The 23,645-nt window shown below is 44.3% G+C and overlaps 2 protein-coding genes across 3 annotated transcripts in view; both read right to left on the bottom strand.

The window, feature by feature from the left end:
* Rab11 (RAS oncogene family member Rab11) overlaps window positions 1-5,725 on the bottom strand; it is a 41,137-nt gene extending 35,412 nt beyond the window's left edge. The window contains exons 1-2 of the mRNA XM_037423012.2: window positions 5,479-5,725; window positions 876-1,071 (exon numbers count right to left, since the gene is read on the bottom strand). Coding sequence (XP_037278909.1) covers window positions 876-1,071; window positions 5,479-5,518 — 236 coding nt within the window. The 5' untranslated portion in view covers window positions 5,519-5,725. The remainder of the gene's footprint in view (window positions 1-875; window positions 1,072-5,478) is intronic.
* Window positions 5,726-7,504: 1,779 nt separating this feature from the next.
* LOC119172040 (centrosomal protein of 152 kDa) overlaps window positions 7,505-23,645 on the bottom strand; it is a 34,544-nt gene continuing 18,403 nt past the window's right edge. For both annotated transcript variants that reach the window (XM_037423009.2, XM_075892850.1), the window contains 9 exons: window positions 23,404-23,505; window positions 17,201-17,331; window positions 16,645-16,773; window positions 15,739-15,917; window positions 14,001-14,161; window positions 11,250-11,321; window positions 9,822-10,079; window positions 8,728-8,794; window positions 7,505-8,017 (listed from right to left, as the gene is read on the bottom strand). In XM_037423009.2, the coding sequence (XP_037278906.2) occupies window positions 7,653-8,017; window positions 8,728-8,794; window positions 9,822-10,079; window positions 11,250-11,321; window positions 14,001-14,161; window positions 15,739-15,917; window positions 16,645-16,773; window positions 17,201-17,331; window positions 23,404-23,505 (1,464 nt within the window). In that variant the 3' untranslated portion in view covers window positions 7,505-7,652. The remainder of the gene's footprint in view (window positions 8,018-8,727; window positions 8,795-9,821; window positions 10,080-11,249; window positions 11,322-14,000; window positions 14,162-15,738; window positions 15,918-16,644; window positions 16,774-17,200; window positions 17,332-23,403; window positions 23,506-23,645) is intronic.

The following is a 23,645-nucleotide window of genomic DNA, read 5'->3' as shown; positions in this document are numbered from 1 at the left end:
GTGATGAGACACAAGCAAGTGAGCCATCAATATCTTCAACGATAAGTATAATTTAGTCAGTAGTGCCAGAGCGTGCCGATTCGTATTCACCACAAAAATATTGGCACATGGTTACGCCAGTCTGTACATGTGGCATTCACAAAAGACACAGTGGCAAGTCGGCACTTATGAGGAGCTTTCTTTACTTTGTACTTTTAAGCACATAGCGTTAGATACGCACTAAGCGAAGCCGCTTCTCTGCTTGTTTGCAAGGTTCGTCCGACCACAAATGGCACAGGTGCATTGGTCCAGTGACTGCAGTGGATGTCTACAAGCAGAAACTTCAAAAGAGAATATGTTTCACTGTTGCTACAGCAATAGACGTGACCAGCGATTTGCACCAGCATTTGCCCCTTGTTGCTTTCTTCACGAAAAAGGCTGGATGGGTTTCCAGCTTTAATTGCGAGTACCATAGGCACATTTGCCGACTAGGAAATTCAGGTTTGCCACGACACATTGGCTGCTACGGCAATGCCTTTCCGTCTTAGAGTGGAGCCACATTGCTGATAAACATCCACTACAAGTACCTGACTAAAGGGTGCAGGCACTGTTGCATTATCTGGTCAATTGCATCTGAAATGTCCTCACCTAATAACTAAACATCTCCACCCTGTTTGAATCTTTCCACCTGCCAGTAAGGTACCAATCCATACCAACTCTCCCAATCACGAACAGTTCCCCAGTAATAAGAATACAACTTCACAGCTCACAGGCTATAGGAAGCCTGTGGTTCACTCTTTTACAACAGATGGTTTACAACCACTCGGCCTGAACTGGACCGATACACAAGAACACTTAAATCTGAGCACAGCTTTAGGTGCAAGTCAAATTCTCACGCGCTAGTGATGGCACGGTAGCGTTCTTGGCCTGCTGTGTCCCAGATCTGAGCTTTGACTGTCTTGTTGTCCACCTGGATCGAGCGCGTGGCAAACTCCACCCCGATGGTGCTCTTGCTTTCCAAGTTGAACTCATTCCTCGTGAACCTTGAAAGAAGGTTACTCTTGCCGACACCTGAATCCCCTATCAGGACCACTGCAAAGGAGTATTATGCAAGTTAATGCCCAGTGCCTACACTCATATCAGAGAAGAAAAATTGCAGCAATAACTAAAAAAGAAAAAGACATGATCAGCACAAAAAAAAAGAGCAATTTAAGTGGAAGTAATGCCACAAAAAACGTGTGTGCATTGAAAGCTCGAAAAGTAACACACCATTGAAACACTTTAATAAAGCCAATTATAAATGTATATAAATGTCAAGTATATAATAGGATAAAGGTGAATGAGGGAAGTATTAACGCAGTTTCAACTGAAAGCTCCAAAAGTGACACATTAATCATTGAAACGCTTAAATAAGGCCAATTATAAATGTATATAAATGTTGGATAGATAATGAGAGGAATGTGTGTGAGGGGAGTATTAACGCAGTTTAAAACAAGAATGGTTCGTTATTTCTCCAATTTCAGTAGGTTGCACACCAGAACAATCAATTTAGGTAAGCAGATTGAATACTCATTGGTTAAAGAACGAAATTATTTGTCCAACGTGGTTCTACCAAAAAGTGACTGGACGCTGATAGATGAAGCGAATAATGGGCCAAAGGCAGTAGAAAGGAGCCATGGAATTTGGGAAAGTAGTAATACAATTTATGAAAGATGATGTCTGTATGATGTCTACAGATTGCAGTTCAAGCAACTCCTTCATACTGTATGTTCCGTAGGTAGACATTATGAGCCAGGCAGCACCACTTTGCATGGATTCCAGCAGCTTAATTACTGGCATGCCTGTTCACATGTTCTAGGTCAACATAAAATGGCATTCCTGTTCACATGTTCTAGGTCAACATGGAATGGCATTTTAAAATTTTATTTATTTGTAACGCCCAATTAGAAGGCAGCTCAAGGAACCACTCAAGGAACAGTGGACGTGGAATGGTCATTTCTAAAACACGAATATTTCCAGAAAATGACTCCCATACATCCTTGCCCCATGTCATACCTCACAATGGTGTGAAACAACCGTGTGTGCAGTCAAATTGCTGGTAGCATTGTCTTTTACTCATGTTTCACTGTGCATATAAATTCAGTTGTTTGTTCTAGCATAATAATTTAAGGTCCCAAAACCCCCATATGAGAGATGCCGTAGTGGAGGGCTCCGGAAATTTCTGCCACCTCAGGGTTCTTAATATGCATTTAAATCTAACCACAGAGGCCTCCAGCATTTTTGCCTCTATCAAAAATGTGTCTGCAGCAGCCAGGATTCGATCCTGTGGCCTGTGGGTCGGTAGCTGAGTGCCTTAGCCACTAGACCACTCTGGCGAGTTCTTGTTCTAGCAAGAAATTTTAATATATGAATAGGCATGAAACGAGTAATCACAGTTAAACATTTGATATATGCAACAATTATTGCAGTATTTGACCCCCCCTACCCAAAATTAAAAAAAATAGCAGCTGCATCGCCAGTACTACGACACTTTTCAAGAATTATTTCTACAAGCTGAGAAGCCTAGGCCCACACATCATGTGACTAGAGCTAGTTTTCCAAAATGAAAAATATACTGATAAAATCAAGTCATCATCATTGCACCCTAAGCTATGTCGCTGCTACAATGCTCACACTGTCAGTATACTGATGCGAGTACTTAGAATTAACATGCGACAACTCGCATCATCACATCGCTGCTTTACATCCAACCATGCAGTACATAGCCACACACAGAAATTAGCCAAGTAGCTACGGAAGTCAAAATAAAGTGCGAACAGTTCAATGAAACGAAATTATGAGCAAGGTTAATTTGGCGAGAAGAAATGATGTCAATGATTGGAGGACCCGCTGACAAAACCCAGTTGCACACACAGCCACTTTCTGGCAGCTTTAGTGCAAGAGCATGATATGTTGCCTCGACTGTTCGTGGGCCTTGGACCAGAAGTTTACAAACCAAAGCTTAGTTTTTGTTTTTTGTTTTTTTTTTCAGAGCTTTAATGTTTCAAGAGTCTGCCTTCTTGTTGATAATGGAAATGATCGCTGTGCAAAGGTTAAAGCACAGATTTAGATGTAGCACAACCAAATGAAGCGCGTTTGGCAGAACTCTCCAAGAGGCTTTTTTGAAATTGTAGAATATGTTGTGAAAGTATCAAGGCCTGGTGTTGCTGTTAGCAGACAGAGGTCCTAAACATTGCATTAGTTTTGCAAAGCAGCATTTCAGACAAATTGGCCACAATTTCAGTACAACTGCAGATCAAAAAAAAAAAAAAAAAGAAAAACAGTTTTCGCTGTACGTGCCATTCTTTGTTAATTTGATTGATATGTGGGTTAAAAGGGGGGCAGCTTGGGCTAGTTGGGATGATATGACGATAGTTACAGCGTGAGGACAGAATGACACAGACAGCTGTTGTCCTTCGTGTCCTTGTTTCTGCGTCATCATTCAGTTACCACGCTATAACTATTGTCATGATATGTGGGGTTTAACAATCTAAAACCACCATATGATTATGAGAGACGCCATAGTGGAGGGCTCTGGAAATTTCGACCACCTATGGGTACTTTAACGTGCACCCAAATCTGAGCACACTGGCCTACAACATTTCCGCCTCCATCGGAAACGCAGCCGCCACAGCCGGAATTCGATCCCACGACCTGCGGGTCAGCAGCCGAGTGCCTTAGCCACTAGACCACCACGGCGGGGCTGCTTTTGTTGTGCAGTCGTACTGAAGTTCTTTCACAGCACTCACTCACATTTCAAGGCCAGCACATCAGAACAACAAAATGACATGTTCTTGGGCAAGAAAGCCTTGGCTATTACTGTCGACTGCATAGCATTTTCTACACAAGCAAAAAACTTTTACTAAGTCACACAACATGAGAATGTGGGAGCTATTAGAGCTACAAAGGCCGACTGACATGTCAAAAGTAGGGCATGTCATTTGTACTGTGCAAGACCCTGCTCAACAGTGAACAGTTTACAGGCAGCATCAACAGCTCCCGCTTCTAAAGTGTATTTCACAGGCCCAGAAGTTGCACAATCTGCCAACAAATATAGCAAGAGTAAAAAACCAACGACGTCATCTTTTAGTGACGTGTTCTGTGCGCGATTTGACACATCGCCCTTGAATTACGTTGAAAGGTTCAAATCAAAGGATTATAAATTGATAGGACTGTGTGCACCTTACTCAAATGACAATCATTCTGGTGAGGGAGTACGATGCTTAAATGCCATCGCACGTCAATAATGAAATACATGTTATCAGAGGTGATTAAATTAAAATGCTACACGAGGGGTGTATGCGCTGGGTCGTATCTTTCGACTTCACAGCCCGATTTTCGGGTCAGCAGGTCAGTATCGGTCTGTACTGTGGCACGAACAGCAGCTGATAAACGGTAATGTGCCAGGAGCGAATGTCGGAATTCAGATGACGTGGGGGCGCGTTATCAGGAGCGATACAGTTGGAATTCCGGCACTACTTTTGTGGGAGTAAACCTGAGCCCTCGTACCACATCGTAAGCTCGGTAGCAGGGCAGGCAATGTATGGGCAGACGCATTTGATGGCCAAACTGACACGTCTCACATCGGTTTCGCCTGGCACACTTCATACGACCCCCACAAAGCGCGGTGGGTGGCAACGCCAGCAGATCTTCCTTCCGATACGAACCTTGCCATCGTCGCGTATACTACCGCCTAGACGCGGAGCGAAACCGACTAACGTCCTCAATGTTTTCCTTCAGTCGTGTCCTTGAATGAGCACAGCGAATGAAGCGGTTTCCCGGTCGACAGCACTGGGCCGATGTTTCACGGGCGCGGTAGATTAAAGTTGACCACAAAAAAGTGGGGGCTGCCGACGGCCGCGCACAAGCAACTACCACACAGTCATCTTCCGCACAGGATGACATCAACGGGCAGAATCGCGACACGCACACACTCAACGTCAAAGCGAGTCGAGCGAACTAGGCTTATGGACAAGTAGGCGTACATCGTCGCTAAACGAACAAGGGGAGCGTTTACGACGATCGTCGCTGTAAGGGACGCGAAACGAATGTTGCGACTGTGCTTCTGTTTAAGAGGCAGTTGCCGCTGTAGCCGAAATAAGTCATGACACAGTCAAACAGCGCCTGCTACAAACGTCACCGTCTACTGTCCGCCCCACTCATAACACGGGGAAACGGCGCAGCGAAATTAAAATCACCAAGACGGAAAAGTCGAGAGGTGAAGTCAGGGACGACTGGTGAATTAAGCAAAGCATAGAAGCACTCGGGAAGTTAAGGAAATAAAAGTTGGGCCACGAAATTAAGCCTATGGAAGCCTCACCCAGTTGAGAACGGACTCGGGGAGCAGATCCGGCAAACGAGGACAGGTACGAAAGTAAAAATTAGAAAGCGCGGCAGAGGCACACAATTTACGCGCTGCTGTTGACTAGCAACGGTAAGCGGAGCAGAAAATTGGCTTACCTTTGAAAAGATAATCGTATTCATCATCTTTATTGGCCATCCTAAGCCGCTGACTCCTGTGCCCCACTGGCGACGAGTGAACAATGAGGCTGAAATCAGCTGCAATAAATATCTCGCGACGACGAGTAGCCTCTCAAATCATAAAATACACTTCGGACGAACGCACAGCGCTTCGCTGCCGGCCGATTATCACAGATATAATACCCTACAACAACACCCAAAACACCAAGATGGCTACGCGTTCGACGCCCCCAGCTTCTGCGCACTCTCCGAACAAAACGGATGTACACGACCGGAAGTTGATTTCAAAGTGCCCGTATGTAAATAGTGGCACGTGAGCTCCCGTCACCCAGCTGATGCCGGCCTCCCGTTGATTGCCTACAGAACGAATATTTTCTTGCAATCCGAACTTCCGTTTCACTCGGTGAGAAATTTGGGCACTTTATGTCGCGTTCCAGGCGGCGGGAAAAAGAAAGGACGCTTGGCAAGTTTCGTAACAATAGTTTATTCATACACGTCGAGCCGCAAACACAAGCAAGTAAATCTAAAATGGTACTGCGCAGTCCATTCACTTTTGTTTTTCCTGGCTGTAAACTAAAACCGAAACCAGTGACCATGGCATTAAGAAGGCATTACATACCATCATTTTTTTAAATGAAAAAGTACTCGTAAAGCGTTGCACTCGCGGCTTTAAATGCGTGAAATTTGGCACATAGGGTGATCCAATGAGTGTATGTGGAAGCAAACAACTATTTTTAATACTGCTAATTTACGAATTTTAAACTGGCAAACTAGTGTGCGTATTCAAGCATAAAACCCGCAACATGCACAATATCCTGTGATCCCTGTATTAAACATTGATACGGACAAAAAAGCAAAAAATAGATCTACCTGTCTCATTTTAAAAATTGAAACATCTTCTTAATGTTATTTTATTCACCTGCTTTTCCCACAACTTATAACTATAAGCCCAAAGATAACCAGGGAAATGTGTAAAGCAAAAATTTTAAAACTCCCGATAGTTGACAATAAAGACAAAAGCATGTACAAATAGTAGAAGAAGGTATGTACAACATAGGGTTTAGACATAAAAGTACTAGAATAAGGGGTTTTCCCTTGGCACCAAACTGATCAATGCATTCAGTATAGTGCCTAAAGTACACGTGATAAATAAGGAAATGTGAGCACATGTCTTACACATAAAGTGAACAAGTAAAACTAGTTCAGTTCACCACCGAGATACAGTAAAACGAGAAAACTATGCAAGTACAATGCAAAATATGGGTCATTAATATGGCCTTGTGAACATACCCACATGTTCTAGGAGCCCCCATGAGTATGTAGTCTTGTAAAATATGTGCAAGGAAATGACACAGGAGTAGAAATGTGTGAACGTTACTGACGAGGATCAGATGAACTACAGAAAGTGAGTAAATGGCTCATCACCAGGTTTGCACACAGCTTGATCACAGTTTCCATAATACATTTTTACAGTCATAAAATGGGAGTGCTTAATGTTCTATGCCAAACAGAATATGACAGTGGTGTTTTAACATCAGCATATTTACAATCACACATGCTAGCCAACCGGAACCTTCCTTCCATACAGTGCAGCATACAACAGGAAATAGGAACTGCTTCAATAGTGAACATTTCAGGCTTACTTTTTTTTTTCTTTTTATATAAAAATGTCATAAATAACGGCTGCCCATATGTACAATGCTATTAACTATGCTTGGCAACCAACACAGAAACCATGGCAGAGAGGCAAAACTGTGCAGCGGCTGTACAGACATTTTACACGAGCTAGCTATGCACAACAAACAGCCTGCTCAAAAGGCAGTACCAATGCATTTGTACTCACTCAACTTACAACGTCAGGCTTCGTGGCACTTGTTCAATGAGTGCGATGACCTTCTTGGCACCAGGGTAATCACTCATCACACCGAATGAAATGGAACACCACACATTGTCATAGCTGCATATTTCTATTCCTTGAATGGAAATCACACACGATTTCGCATCTACGACCTCCAGAAACTGCAATTAGGTGTATTGTTCGGTACTACGCTTTTAGAAATGTGCACAGGAAAGCAAGAAGCGAAGTCGGGATTCTGGACACACGCAAGCACTTCACGCACTGCGGGAACCCAAGCTGACGCTCTAACGCTGAACTACGACGTTTTGACGGGAGAAGGCGGTGGCAGGAACACACTTCCGTCCGAAACACCGGAAAGGTCCAAGTCCACTGGCTTGCAGTGTGACTTCACCGCAGAGTCTTTCACACTCCTGGAGGGGAGACGAGAGGGAAATGTCGGGCATGTGTGCTCGGACTTCCCGGTGAAAAGTCTTTCTGGAGGCGTGGTGTGTGGCTGCGGCTGCAACCGTTGCAACGGCGGTGTCATCGCTGGTCTTGGTGGAATGTTTTCTTCACTTTGCAATCGTTGCGTGAGAAGGTACTGATGGTAGCCGTGGAGAAGCTGACGCATCTCGGAACTTTTTGCTTTTTCCACTTGCTCTGTGTAAATGCAAATGTCCTCTGTAAAAAGAGGAAACATGGATGGAATTGGACATCACAACTTGCAGTTTTTTCCCGCCACCTAGAATTATTTGTTGACTTGATTTTACCAGCTATGAGAAGTGTCTTATTAAGAGTACTCCAGGTTAGCTCTGACCATTTGAGATTCTTTCATACGTACCCAGTGGTTCTTGCCATTATGTTAGTATCAACACGTGATTGCAGAAAACTGAAAATTGAACTTGTGACTTAATGTTGAATTACGCCACCCCATCTAATACGTAGTACTGTTACTACTTCTACTACTACTAATCCCGATTCAGGTCTACCTCTCAGCTTTTTTTTTTTTCATCATAGACCTTTTTCTCTCTAGTAGTAATCCACTATCAAACACTTCAAGAGGGTAAGTAGAAATGTAAAGGCACATGCTGCAAGAGAAGTGCGGTCTACACATATCTCTTGTGTCCGTGTGTGCACGTCTAGTCTTAACATCAGTGCAAAAATATTAGAAGAATGTACAATTAGTGTGACAAATTAATTCACCTTAGCCATGTATAATATATATAATAAATTACATGAAAATAAGGCTTCTAATAAAAAGAATGAAAAAAAGCGTTCACTTTTGGTGTATCCACTACTACTTGCAATGGAGATCGTCATTGAGCCAGAAAAAAAGAAGTTATCGAGAGCTATGATTGAAGGGAAGAGAAAGAAAGTGACGTTTCACTTACTGTAAACATTTTCCAGGCACTCTACAAACCAGGCACTCCATTTATCTATCATTTCCACCATGCTCTTCTGCAAGAAAGAAGAGATGACATCACCAATACTATGCAGTAGTTCAAAATGTGTTTTACATAACACTTCATTCACTCACAGTGCATTGAACTGCAGCTTGGACAAACGCACCCATACACAAGAAAGGACCAACTGCAAATCAAGCTCATGCTATAACCGTGCACTAGGACTGCACCAATTTAAATAATATAATTTGTTTTTTTTTTTTCTGCAAAAAGTGAAATGCTGTGAAAAAGCAACATGACAGGGAAGAGGAGTGTTTCTTGTCCTTCCCTTGTCATATATGCCATAATTAGCACAAGCTTTCCAAGAAACCTCATGTGTTAAGTGACTCTCTCACAGAGCACTAAAATTTTACTTGTTTTTGTTGTTGTTGAAAGTTAATTCTGTGTGTGAGAAAGTTTCTTTGTTGCTATTATGTCACGTCGAATGCGCCACACCATTATTTACTGAACATACTCTGTACACACAACAGCCGTCGCTTGAGCAATGAAGACACGGAAATAGGCATGGTGCCACTACATGCCTTGTTGAGAGTCAGCTCGCAAAAACAGTAAATCAAACTTTCCATTAACTCAATAATGGAAGGCCATTCAGTGCTATTTAATCGGTGGTCATTGCCTGCTCTATAGTTGTTGCTGCTAGCTCAGTATGTGATTTAGGGATATAATTAGTGATCACTATCAATAAAATGTCTGTGGCATGTTTCTTGGGATCACCGAATGAAATCAGGGGAAAAGATGCCATATAAGACAGACGATATGGCAACCATCATGCGTAGTATTCGTGGAAGAGCGCGTCAACAATTGGAGCACACCGAACGCACCATCTGACAATGCAGTGATAAAACCTAAGCTTCCTTCTTGTCCTGCCACAATACTATCGTGCCATCTGTGCATGTTGTTGCAAACTAACAGATTCTTGTCCTCAAATACTTCTTGCTTTGTGCATTTGTTTGACGAGTTTCAGTACTTGAACTAGCCACTGTCGTTTCTAAGGCCTGAATTAAGGAGCAAAGAGAACGTACCTGATTGCTACTAGTGAGGCCGTCGTGCGGATGGATGTGCAGCTGCTGCAGCTGCGCTGTGAGCGTCGCCAGTTTGTCAGCATGCTGCCTCTCCTGAGCAAGCCGCTCCTCCTTGTTCTCGCGCTTCTGCTGCTGCACCTTCTTATGATACTTCAGCAGCTTCTGCTTAAGCTGTGACTCCCTCTCTGCTGATGCAGCCAGAACTTGCTGCAGCTCACCATCCTTTTCATCAACCAGAGTTTGCAGCTTAGAAACCGTCTGAAAACCAGCAGTTTTACGAGATGGTAAGCTTTATTCATCTTCGCTGAACGGCTGCAACGAAAAACAAACTGGCAACAGTGACCAACGACCAGAGAGAGAGAAAATTGTGACATGTGGCACACTTGTTCCCAGGAACTCTGATAATGAGAGTGCCTATCAAGTGTTCACAGGAACAAGAGCATCACATGTTGCAGTTTTTCTATCATGCTCCTCAGTCACTTGTGTCAGTCATTTTTCATTGCAGATATGCATATCACGAAAAATTCTTTGTCTCTCTCTGCTTCATAAATAACTACTGTAAACAGAAATAAGATACTTTAGATTTGAAAATCAAATCAGCCTGCATCATCAGGAGAGGTCTTTCTCCCGCAGTGGTCATTTAAAAACAATAGGCTGATGGCGACAACTTAAGATTATGAGTAAGCTGTCGAATTTCTTCAAAAGCAATGTTTTTGTCTTGAATATCAAAAATGGACACAGTTCATAACATGGGCTTCAAAAACAAAAATCTATTATGCGAGATTATTGACTAATAACGGGTGACGTGGCCACATGATCACATCCTAATGACTAATCAGGGATGCTACTCACACAAGAGAAGAATTCCGAATACTGACTTAATTTACTGTTGCAGTGAATTGAGTAAGTTCAGTACTTACTGTTGTACAAAACTCACTTGATAAAAAAAAATCACAATGCAGTAATAAGTAACAACCAAGAGAAAAGAATAAGATGCCCTATACTTGGCTGAAAGTGTGCGACATAAAAAATAATAATTTAAAAATAGCCTCCTTTTTGCTTTGAAATATGGTTGCTTGTTAACACCATTCAGGCAAATTCACTCGCGAAATCTAGGTGCCATTTACCACACCAACATTTTTTGCTTTATTACAACCAGAAAGCGATGAATGGCTAAACTAACACAGACTTCATCAACAGGTAGCAATATGCCAACTAGCAATTCTTCAACATGACTGTCTATTAACGATGAGTTGGCCAATTATCAACACCAGCAGTATTGCCAAAGTAGTGGAAGTGCACATATTTATTCATTTTTAAATATGCATTAGCATGCAATGCATTAGGTGAGATATTGCACATTGCTATTCTGACATGTTACTGCAAGTTGTAGGAATATGAAGCTGTGTACATGATACACGAGCGTACCTCTTTCCAGTGGTGAATCTGCTGGTTTCTCTCTTGATCCAATGCTTCCTTTTGTTTTTCACCTTTTTCATCCTGAACATTAGTGCACAGTCACGAGTTAGAAAAGACATACAGTACCATCCAAATGTGGCTAAGTTGCAATTCACCCGTCCCGGGGTCCTTCACGATCAGCACAAGTTGAGTTACTATTGGAAACAAAAGTAATGACTCAATGATAAACGACACAGATGAAGCCAAAACTTTCCAAGAGGGCGTTCCTTGCTAAGCTTTTCATTTCCTGACACAGCACTGAGTCACTTTTGGTTGACATCTCATGACCTTGTATGTTACAGCACAGTTTCAATTTTAAAAGATAAACCTGTCATAAGACTGTAACATGTGCTGCTTCTTTCTTGTCAGAATGTGCTAAAGATGTTTATATATAATTAAAAATCATCTAATACAGTGGTTCTCAGCCATGGATGTGTCAAGGACCCCTTGTGGACTGGTCGAAATGATGGGGGGACTCCTTGCAGTGGAGGAGAGGGTACATACGTAAATTAACACAACCAGAGCATGCAACAGGTGCCTTTTATTGCTACCAAAACATCAAACAAGTGTGCCACATCACTTAATTTTGGACAGTTCACCAATACGTGGCACAGTTGCGCTTAAACAGAGTTGTATACGTAAAAACAATAAAAAAATCAAGACAAAAAGTGGGCTGGGGTTTCGCGGATCTTAGAAATGGGCCCCCTAGGATCCGCGAACCCCCAATTTAGAACCACTGATCTAACATAAAGACATTCGTCACCAGACACACGTAACAGACATGCATCACACCAAACCATCGAAACATGTCTTTCTACTCAGCTTTAAAACTTCTACGCTGTGGAACACTTTTCTCGGAATAGAGTAAATCATTTCTGTGGAAGCCCGTAAGGCAGGAGGCAAGGTACAGTAAAAGCTTGTTAATTCAACCTACATTCATTTGGAAAGTCAGATGATTAAAACATGTTCTCTGGTCACAAGAAGCATGTGCATAGTTTAATAATATCAAGCTCTCGTTAATTAGGACATATCTGGCTGCAACCAGGTCATTCCGGACATACCTTGCAGTGTGAAGCACCTGCAAATGTGCAACGCAAAGGATCGAAAACGACATTCACGCACAACTGAAACGGCCGCAGGCCTTCAGAGAGGCATGGTCACCATTCACAATCACGTCGTTGGTGACCAATTGAGGCTTCAATAGCTGCGGCAAACTTTTCAGCATACGTGAACAACCTGGACTCTACACTCACGTAAATAGAGACTAAGGACACAGCTGCGCCAAGCAGTAGTTTTGTTTCCACCTGCATTGTTTTCAGGCTGCGTTGTTGCCACCCATGATTAGGCACCAACGAGTCGCGTTTCTTCCACGGCAGAGCAGTTTTGCTTCTGCTCCGAGTGTAGACTGCACCATGCCTTCAGAAGTGTGTGGATACCATAATGGCATCACGACCGAGGTAGCAGTTAGCAGCTTTGTCTTGACTAGGGGCGATGAGCGCGCAGTGTAAAAAAAAAAACTCAAACATGACAGAGGCTGTTGAAGATGAAGAACTTCAGCCACAGTCCGTGAGCTTGCTACATCGCGACAGACGAACGATCAGTTGCCAGCCATTTTATTGCCGAGATACGTATCATCACGTGCGCATGGTAGTGTTGGTGGTGGTCGCTGCACATAATAAGGGAGAGGTGCCAAGCAGGTTTTATGCTAGTTGAAACATGGGGTCCTGAACCATTATCACGTTTTGAAAGAAGTCACAGGTTGACAAAAATAATGAGTTCTGTATATATCTTATGCACACTTGGTACACAATTTACGTACTCATTAGGAAAATGAAAGTGCTTTGATGTAATAGACATCTATATTGTTTTTTTTTATACTTTAGATAATTTGGCATTCGGCTAGTTCGGACATTTTTTTTTCCGGTCCCGTGAAATTCGAGGTAATGAGCTTGTATAGTCATGTGAGAACAATTTTCAGTAAATTCATTTGAATATACCAAGAACACTTTATTCTTCCTCTCATTCATCCTAACAACTCTTAAAAGCATTAGATGACCAGGAGAGTAAGCTTCTGAGCCCACCATACCATCTAAAGATCAATGACATGTGAAGCAGTTTCATATTTACTAGGACTTAGGAACCACTGATGTACCAGTCAGGAACACAACACTAAGTCCGAGCACAAGTGGCGAACGACTGCCTAATGCTGATGATGACGCTTATAGTCAACTTCTGTCATCTTCACTGCAAACTGTGTTAACAAATTCGCTTACCCTTTGGGAGCATATGATTGAAGGGAAAAAGATAACGCTGAATTTGAACATGGTAAAAAAAAACACGTCCAGCATAGTAGCGACAACCCTGGAAAGCATTCCATGGCATCATTCCTGTGCCGGTATTCCTCCATGGCAAGCAGAGGCACGCTGTTTACATTTACCTTTGTAATGCTGGAACAGGAGTCATGTAACAAAAGCTGATGGCCCGTAGGGCGCCTGCACATCACTTCGGAGCTTAACTGACTAAGAGGAGCCCGCGAAAGAGGAGAGCAAAGAAACAATGGGCAGGCTTGTTGCTATGACAATGGAAATATAAGGAGGAAGAGGAGAAAATTGGCTTTGGCGAGTTTCAATGTCAAAAGCACGCACAAGATCATTTTCTGGATTTGTACCAGAAGGAATAGCACTATCGCTCTACAAAAAAGAAGCATTACAGAAATTGTACCCTTTCAGAATGGCGCTGCCCATATTCTCTGCCAAGCCGCTCCGTCAGTTCTGCCAGGGCAGCCTGTTTTTCAGCGTCAAAGTCTTTCCGCCACTTTTGTTTTTCCTGCTCGAGCTGCTGCTTGAAGTCTTTCATCATCTCTTCCTCCCACACCGGCCGAGCTAAAAAAACAAGGCAAGCAGACAGAAAATACACATTGCTTGAGTTATTGTAACGGCTGATGGTTAACAAAACCAGCTCGTGAGGTATCGCGCAAAAAAGTAGACCCCTTATGTCGTAAACGTATGCCTTCCATGTCACGTACAGGCTGTTTCACACTTATGGGGAACTTGGAGTACGCGACATTGCGAGGCGGCGAATGCCAGCAGCAACAGCTCGAACATGCACAAACACTTGAGAAGAGGTCTCAGACCACGTCCTCTGCTATGACAGCGTGTGCTGGCCACATTTTCTGAAAGCATATGCGCTATTTCCAGGCACAAAGTTTAGATTTCATGATCTTTCCGAAACGTCTTGCGATGCCAATCTCCAAGTCTTCATTCGCAAAGGTCGGGTTCTACAAGCCTTTTTGACAGCACACTTCCTTCGTTCACCTAAAAAGCCAGGGTACTGGAACGTGCACTATATTCTTTCACTCTGTGTGCGCATTTCCTCACTCTGTGAGGCATGTGTGCAGGATGTGCTCGGGGTCCGAGCACTGCCCCTGAAATTAGCACGCTTACTGAAAATGTGGGAAGCTCGACTACCCGTAAGAGATGACAGGTGTCAACACTAGGCCCTAGAAGCATCTTTGCTTATGCAAGCTGCTGCCAGGGTACTAATTAACAAAGTGAATTAATATAGCTTTCTTGATTACTGTCCCAAGTGATGTCCTTAATTATTTCAAGACACCCACAGCTACAAAAGTAATTCTGAAGGCATAAAAAAACTATTGCATTTCCCAGATGTTTAGAAGATTTTCGATACATTTCTTGAAATGCCTTTGACGTATATACCTGTGACTAAGTTCAAAAGTGCCAAAGTGTAACCACACGGTTAAAAACTTACTTTTATGTACATTCATGCCTATCAATTTGTGAATGGTAAAAATCTTAAAACCCTTCAGTTGTAACAATGAAAAGGAAGGGGGAAAGCATGCTCTAAAAAATTGTCCTCAGTGCATCACCTTTGTGTGATACACACACACACACACACATTTCGTTAGCAGTAGTTTGCCTTATGACATAACATGCTAGGAAACTTGGAACAGCACAGACCGGGAAAAAGACACACTTTCTTTATAATGACAGAATCTAGACACAAGTTGACAGGGTTCACAATGTAAAAAACTTGGGTGTTAAGACGTGGACACAAAGTCATGGTTCTTGCTGTGCAGTCTTTGCATACTACTCACATAACTGCTGTCAGTTTTTACTCTATTTAAAGAACTTACTGCATAAACTCATTCAAAGCAAGTACTGTTGCTATGTTCTTTGACTATACACACATTACAACGAAACATTTGGAGACCAAGGAGCATAGCATTTCTGAGACCAGATCATTTAAAAAAGTCGATGCAATATTCGCAAACTTTACTGTCAATTCATGAGCTGACATGTATGTATAGTAACATGAATATGTAACATGAATGTAAATACTACATGGAAGTCAACAGCAGACAAGGACAGAGAGAAATGTGTCTGCTAGCTCCTGATTCAAGTCAAGTTTCTCGGACAAAAATCTGAGATCAGGTAATCACCGTTCTGCAGGACTTCCTTGAACTCTTTGTGAAGCCTCTCTTCAGTGTCCTGCTTAATATTTTGCTCTCTCCTAGTCAGATCTTGGATCTGGGACTCAAGCATACGTTTTTCTTCACAACTCCGTATGTAAAGCTCTTTCACGTCACTGATGGTCTGCTGCAAGGTACTGTAATTGGAGCTGGAAATGAAAAGAAGAAATGAATGACTCCCATAGCTGCAAGCGTAAGTACAAATGCCAACAATACTGCAATGCTACAGTTTTTGCTCAATTTTACTTTCAAGTTTGGCCATGCTAACTGAAAAAGGTGATGAAGCATATGTGCGTGAAGTCAACCAATATAACACACCGTATCGGTTGTAGAACTCTCGTAAAATTATATCAATATATTTCCTGATGCCATGGTATTAACAAATTTCTGCTCTATGTTGTATCTGCAACACTGTTTAGTTGATATACAGTTCCTGATACTTTATGAAATCCCAGGAAGTGTTGGGAAGCATACATGATTAAAATTTTTTTAAATGTATTTCCAGAGAACCAATTATGGTCAACTCAAATCATCACAAGAACCAAACATTAAAAGGATAATACCTTCTTTTAGCACTCTGTGTAAGGATACTGTATTGCTTTAAAACTACCTTTAGGCCTAATAAGCATCCTTTAGCACTGCCTTTAAGAATGTCTGATATTAGGCATCTAAACTTATGAAGAGAAAACATTCTTAAAATGGGGAGGAGGGTGTCCCTGAAGCAAAGATTTTGACAAATGGACTTGCCCACAGCGAATGAAGACAAGCCAACTTGTCAAAATGTAGGCTCAAAGATTTTTTTTCCTTTTTGAACTCCAATCTTTCCCAGAACTTCTCTGTTGTTTGGATTTAACGTCAAGAAAAGACAAAACTTACTTCAGCTCCTGTAATCTTGCCTCGTATTCTTGGATGACCTGTTCCTTTTCACGTTCCGACAAGGACAGCAGCTCTTCCCTTAACCTCTTCATCGCACCATGGTGCATTTCCAGGATCGAGTTCTTGCACCTGAACATCAACATCAAAACATGTAGCATAGTAGTAGTAGTAAAGCAGTGCTGAAGCCATTCAACAGCTGTGAATTATCATTAAAAGCAGGTGCCACTGAACTTGTTCCCGAGAAATTTCTCAAAACTTCTTCTTCAATTTGGCGCACAGAGTTCCACTTGATGGGAACAGAACGAAAAATTTATCTGCAGACAAACAAGGCATGCTCGCTGACAGATATATCACAACGCTGGCGGGGACAAAGGCAGCATATGCTTATTGATGTATGTGTGAAGAACATCTCTCTATCTTTTCTTTTGGGTTCAGTAAACTTTTTCTTTTAATGACATCTCTGGAAAAATGTGCCGTGATTCAGGACCATGAAGGTATAGAGAAATAAGCTTTACAACAGCTGAGCTGTAAAAAGAGCTAGTGCGATCTTGCTTACATTTCAATCGCCTGAGCCTTGTCTTCGGCACAGGTCCTTAGCAAAGACTCTCTTTCAAGCAGGAGCTGGCGTTCTTGCTGTTTCAGATGCTCACAGGCAGCCTCGGCCTGAGACAGCTTGGCCTCCAAGGTCTAGATGGAAGGAAACGAGTCCATCAACGAACTTCAGAAGCAACAGTTTCAACACCAAACTTCATTGGTATACTGTACAGTAGAAGACCTTGAATAGGTGTCAAAGCCATCACTTTCGGGGCAAATTGTCAATTTCTGGCTCTAATCTGTGGATGAAAAAGCCTCACTAAAAAGGCCCTACAACACTTTTCTGGCATGGTCAGAAATCGCTGCAAATCAGTAATCGAGGCTCCGAGAGGATGCCAGCCAAACATTCCAGCGCAGCACACAGTCCAGAATTCACAATTAATTCTTAGTCAGCTAGAAATTGATCCCTTCACTTTAAAAAAATGGTGTTATATACCCAAACGACCAGACCATACTATACTCAAATGCAAATACAGTCGAAACCCGCAATAATGAAATCGCCGGGGAAACCGAAAAATTTCGTTTTCGCGAGAATTTCGTTGCCGTGAGTGTGAGACATAAAAACAGCCATACAGCCAGCAAAACGAAAATTTATTGCCAGTAGTCGGTCAACTTACTTTGCCGACCCTTGCCATGCAACAACTTCAAAGCTCTCCCTTGGCACTGAAAAAAGTGGTCCATTGCTACGTCGTCGTCAAGTACGCCAAAGAAGGAGCGAAGGGTGTCCAGCGTATCCAAAACAACCCGCGGTTTGGGTTTCTCCACCTGCGTCTCTTCTTGGTCCTCGGTGTCCGTCAGCTTCACGCACGCTTTCGATAATGGCCTCGTCGGTCACTTCCTCGCACACGAATACGTCGTCATCGGCGCGAACGAACGCGTCAACGGTGAGTTCATCTGGGATGTCGATGTCCATGACTCGAAGTTCCCCCCAGGCGTTGGTCAGGGATAGAGGCACTGCACTGCCACCAATCTCGCCGTCAGGTGCGCCTTCGTCCAAATCTTCGTCTGGTGAGGCCGAAGCGCAATCCGTGCGTGATGCTTGCACAGTGGTGGTGAAGCCCGCGTGATCATTTGCCATCGCAGCATGATCATTTGCCATCGCTTGCTGCAGTGTGGCCAGGCGTGTTGCCGGACAGAGACTCCATCGCCGATTTAAGTAAACAAAAATGGCGGTACCCACGCTAGCGCAGCGAAAGCAGACGTTTACAAATTTTGAGTGCGCATACGAGCATATTTTTGACAATTAACCTTTGGTGGGAGGGTAAAATAAGGCCCGAACCGTGGTAGAAAATTCGTTAATGTGGGATCGCTGTCCAAAAACATTTCGTTGCCGCGAGATATGTAATACATGGGCTTTTATGAACGTTCGCCGGAGATCCGGAAATATTTTGTTGCCGTTTCTTACATAATGAACTTACTTTCATGTACAGTGCAACTTTGTTATAATGAGGTGTGAGTACCCGAATTCATGGCCATTGGCTGAATTGAGCATCATGGACTGCATAGTTACTGCAGCCACCACAAGAGACCGCCACATGCCTGCATGCTTGCTCATTGTGATGCAGGGTTCTTGTTTCTGATTTGTTTTTCTCCCGGGCTGAGCCTCAGAGAGTTTTGTTAATAAGGACAAAGCCGTTCGGTTTCCAAGAAACACACAAAAAGTTTAATTGAAAAGTGAAAAGGCAAAGATTCCTCACAAAAACAAAACACTTAATAAACAGTTGACTGGACATGACGAAACACATCTGTAAACACCCAACAAGAACGTTCAAAGTCAGTAACTAAACCTAACGTTCGAAAGGGGCTGAGTGATGGGAGTAGCGCAAGAGTATCGGTGCAGTCTCACCCACAAGTTGGTTTTCGGCGGTGATGAGAAACCGGAACGCCGTGACTCCTGCGTCAGTGCGTGGGCTGGACGAGGACGAGGGAACGCTGGCTGCTGGCGACACGTCGAAAAGCCCTACCAAATCGTGATGGTTTCGGCTTGAGGAGCGTGGACACGTCGGAGACGGGAGAACGCAGGCTGGTGGCGACGCGTCCGGGAACTAGGGTCGACCTAGTCAAGCAGCTGGGCGCACAGCTCGGGCCCGGAGCCCGACGGCTGTAGCTCGCCTGCCGGAACCAAAGTCCGCAGGCCCTGGAAAGGAGTTCAGGACCGGATGGCCACGGTCCTTTGGAGCGGGAACCCGACAGCAGGAGGCCCCGGCCGGTGGAAGTCCTGTAGGCTCGGGTCCGGAACCCAACGGCCCATCTTCAGCGCCCGGTCCGGTGACGACCTTCCGCTTGCACTCCTGCCTCGAATTCCCCTTGCTCTGGTCTCCCCAGGCTCCTGCTTCAGCTCTGGCCCACTTGTCTCGTTCTCATTGGAGATACTGCTGTTTCGTGGTGTCAAGCCATTGGGCCTTGAAATCTCCGTGTTCGCTGCCCATTGGATGTTTTACCTTTTGTTTACTTCACGTCCTGCCACGCATCCTCGTGCTTGACGCTCTTTAACGTCGTCATTCTTGTTTAAGCAGCACCGCACGTGCACTCTGGTATTTCTCCTTTTGTTTTTTTTTTTTTCCGTGACGCGCACTTTTCGAAGGCGCGCACTTTGAACGCGCACCACACATCACATACGCCCCCCTTTTATTCAAGTTTTTTTTTTAGAAAAAAAAAACTGCCGATGAGTGCGCGTTCTGCACTACGTCACAATTAAACCACATATTTGCACCACGCAGTTCAACACATCACCGGGCTACAGTTCGCTACATCGTCCAAATGTCCACACTTAAACTTTAGATTCACCCAATTGCATTTAAAAGTTCTGAAACCCGGAATAAACCTTTTTACTACAAAATCGACTATGGACAAAGCTACTTGTGTCCGCATCTAAAAGTCGAAGTCCAGAAAGAGCTACCGGTTTTCTAACCCTACACTCAGGTTATCGCGTCGTCCCAAACCAGACGCACTGCCCTTCTCACACGTTTCAAAAGTAACTGTGGCAAACATGCTTTTATGCACTTTCGCTGAAACGCGTGTCTGCGCCCCCGCCGGCCACATGAACGCTTACCGGTCACAGAGGAACAGGGCGCGGTCTCGAGCCGTCGGCGTCGACACGAAACGCACTGAGACACGAATGTCCAAATGCCACAATCTCTCACACAAATGCTTTCTTTTAGTTCACCATCTAATGAACACAAGCTCGGGGTGCCCTCAGCAAGCCCAAACGCTCCGACAAGCGTGTGAGGTTCCTGGATTCTTGAGAAGGGATGCCGTTGTGCTCGGTCATTATACAGCTCATCTTGAGTGGACTTAATTATAGGTTCAAAACCAATCACGTTCTCAGGTTCAAGACCCTGTCTGGCATTCTCCATACCTACTATCGAGCCCACCTCCGATTCGATACTGTTTATTTTGAAGAGTGCTTCAGCACTCCCCTCGTGTTTTCTCGGACAAATAGCAGTTACGCTATCCTGTGAACTAGAATCCCCTCTCTCTCTGAGTGAGATATACGTATGGTCTAGGACCATTGACGTGGTGCCTGCTGCTACCTCTGTCGGTACAAAACAATCAGTGGCCACTATATCAGAGCCTTCATGGCATTCGCTGCCATCTTCCCAATGACGTTCTAGCGCTCCTTCCATGGAGCTATTGAGAGGTAGCCCTACCCCTTCCCGAAATGTGCTCGGCCTTTGAGACGTTCTGATACACACCTCATTCTGAATGGAACTTCTTTGTTCCCTGCTATCGAAGCTTTGCTCCACAACATTTTCCACAGCTTCTAGGTCGCCCATATCCAGGCGCTCTTCTTCATAGGTGCTTGGCCTCTCAGAGGTCCCCAAGCAGCTAACGGAAGTAATATGTTCCCAGCCAGAGAAGCTTTCCGTCGCTTCAACAAACTCCTCATGACTCCTGCCTTCTTGGCTGTCCACCTCTCTGCCTTCCTCTATCTGAGCTTCTCGCTCCGAAGTAAGGCTGTCGCGAGGCTCGAGGCCAACCTTGCAGGAATCGACTTCCCTCCAGCAAACGCTGCTATCGGAGCAAACATTCACCGCTTGCTCGACCTTCTGCATCGCCAGCTGCCCCCTTTTCGCCATCGCAAGCTCGAGTCGCCGCTCGAAGTCCACCCTCTCTAATTGGAGCTGCTGCTTCAGTATGCGTGTCTGACGCTCTAGCAACACTTTATTTTCACGCGTTACGCGCTCTAGCTCCTCCTTCTTAGCTCTAAGCACCAATTCAAGCTTTTCCTTCGCCGCCTTTCGTTCTGCAGCCCGTTGCTCACGCTCCCTCTCCATCCGCTCCTCGTACCATACTCTAAACTCCGCTCCCGTCAGTCCCATTTTATCCGCCAACTCAATTAACTCCCACGTGTTCGTCATCGTGTTAACCGCGTCAAAAAAATCTACTGGAAAAACAAACGACTTTGTCCTGTCGCTGCGGACGCCAGTTTGTGATGCAAGGTTCTTGTTTCTGATTTGTTTTTCTCCCGGGCTGAGCCTCAGAGAGTTTTGTTAATAAGGACAAAGCCGTTCGGTTTCCAAGAAACACACAAAAAGTTTAATTGAAAAGTGAAAAGGCAAAGATTCCTCACAAAAACAAAACACTTAATAAACAGTTGACTGGACATGACGAAACACATCTGTAAACACCCAACAAGAACGTTCAAAGTCAGTAACTAAACCTAACGTTCGAAAGGGGCTGAGTGATGGGAGTAGCGCAAGAGTATCGGTGCAGTCTCACCCACAAGTTGGTTTTCGGCGGTGATGAGAAACCGGAACGCCGTGACTCCTGCGTCAGTGCGTGGGCTGGACGAGGACGAGGGAACGCTGGCTGCTGGCGACACGTCGAAAAGCCCTACCAAATCGTGATGGTTTCGGCTTGAGGAGCGTGGACACGTCGGAGACGGGAGAACGCAGGCTGGTGGCGACGCGTCCGGGAACTAGGGTCGACCTAGTCAAGCAGCTGGGCGCACAGCTCGGGCCCGGAGCCCGACGGCTGTAGCTCGCCTGCCGGAACCAAAGTCCGCAGGCCCTGGAAAGGAGTTCAGGACCGGATGGCCACGGTCCTTTGGAGCGGGAACCCGACAGCAGGAGGCCCCGGCCGGTGGAAGTCCTGTAGGCTCGGGTCCGGAACCCAACGGCCCATCTTCAGCGCCCGGTCCGGTGACGACCTGCCGCTTGCACTCCTGCCTCGAATTCCCCTTGCTCTGGTCTCCCCAGGCTCCTGCTTCAGCTCTGGCCCACTTGTCTCGTTCTCATTGGAGATACTGCTGTTTCGTGGTGTCAAGCCATTGGGCCTTGAAATCTCCGTGTTCGCTGCCCATTGGATGTTTTACCTTTTGTTTACTTCACGTCCTGCCACGCATCCTCGTGCTTGACGCTCTTTAACGTCGTCATTCTTGTTTAAGCAGCACCGCACGTGCACTCTGGTATTTCTCCTTTTGTTTTTTTTTTTTTTCCGTGACGCGCACTTTTCGAAGGCGCGCACTTTGAACGCGCACCACACATCACACTCATGATCCTAACCCCTTTCCCCACCCCAAAAAAAAAGTGCTAACGGTCACAACGTGCACATGGCGACTTATTTACCCCGTGCCATCCCTCCCTGCTCAGCTTCCAGTGCTTTCGTCAGGATGAGAAGAGAGAAAGCAAATACAGTGAGTGACACAGCTCCAACTCCGCTTATACGTGACAGATTCTCAAAATTTTTGTGGCGGTCAATTAATAAAGCAATAAATTTCTTTTGTGAAATCATTTAATGGTTACTTGGAAAAGTGTTGCAGGACTCCTTAGTCTATACTAATTGGCTGAAAGTAATGTATACCTGCCATTCTTTGGCATCCAAAATCAGTTTGCGTAACATTCTAATACCTTTATTATCTTGTTCTTGCCTCTTGTTACCAAGACGTTTACTCGAAACACAAGAATGTAAAAGTACTACAAATTATTCTATGGTTGTTTCACAGGGAGCATACCCCTAGCTTCATGCCCCTCAATGGTTTGAATTCTTTGCTGTGAATTATGAACGGCCCATCCACCTTTTGGATGCTGTATTATAGGCTATTTGCAGAACGATAATGGTTTGTTACATCTCGGGGGAAAGACCTGACTAACCTTAGATTGTGGTTGTAAGGATGCTCTGTGCATTCCCAATGAGTATGTACACTTGAAGTCAAACTCTTACCTGGACCTGCCTTGTCAGTTCATCCTTCATGTCTTGAAACTGGGACTCTGTTTCCGAACCATCTCTACCCTGGAGCTTTTCCTGTAACCTAGCTACTTCATTCTGAAAGGAGAAAAGAAAAAAAGGGGTTATGGAATACATATTACAAACAATAGGCTGCTCAGTGCACTTTCAGATTGATTAATTTAACCTATCTTTTGTGCCAGGTAAATTGATTTTAGGCATGATGGAGGCAAAACCTT

This window comes from Rhipicephalus microplus, chromosome 4 (genome assembly GCF_043290135.1).
Source record: "Rhipicephalus microplus isolate Deutch F79 chromosome 4, USDA_Rmic, whole genome shotgun sequence".
Taxonomy (NCBI): domain Eukaryota; kingdom Metazoa; phylum Arthropoda; class Arachnida; order Ixodida; family Ixodidae; genus Rhipicephalus; species Rhipicephalus microplus.
This window is presented reverse-complemented; position numbering and strand designations above follow the sequence as displayed.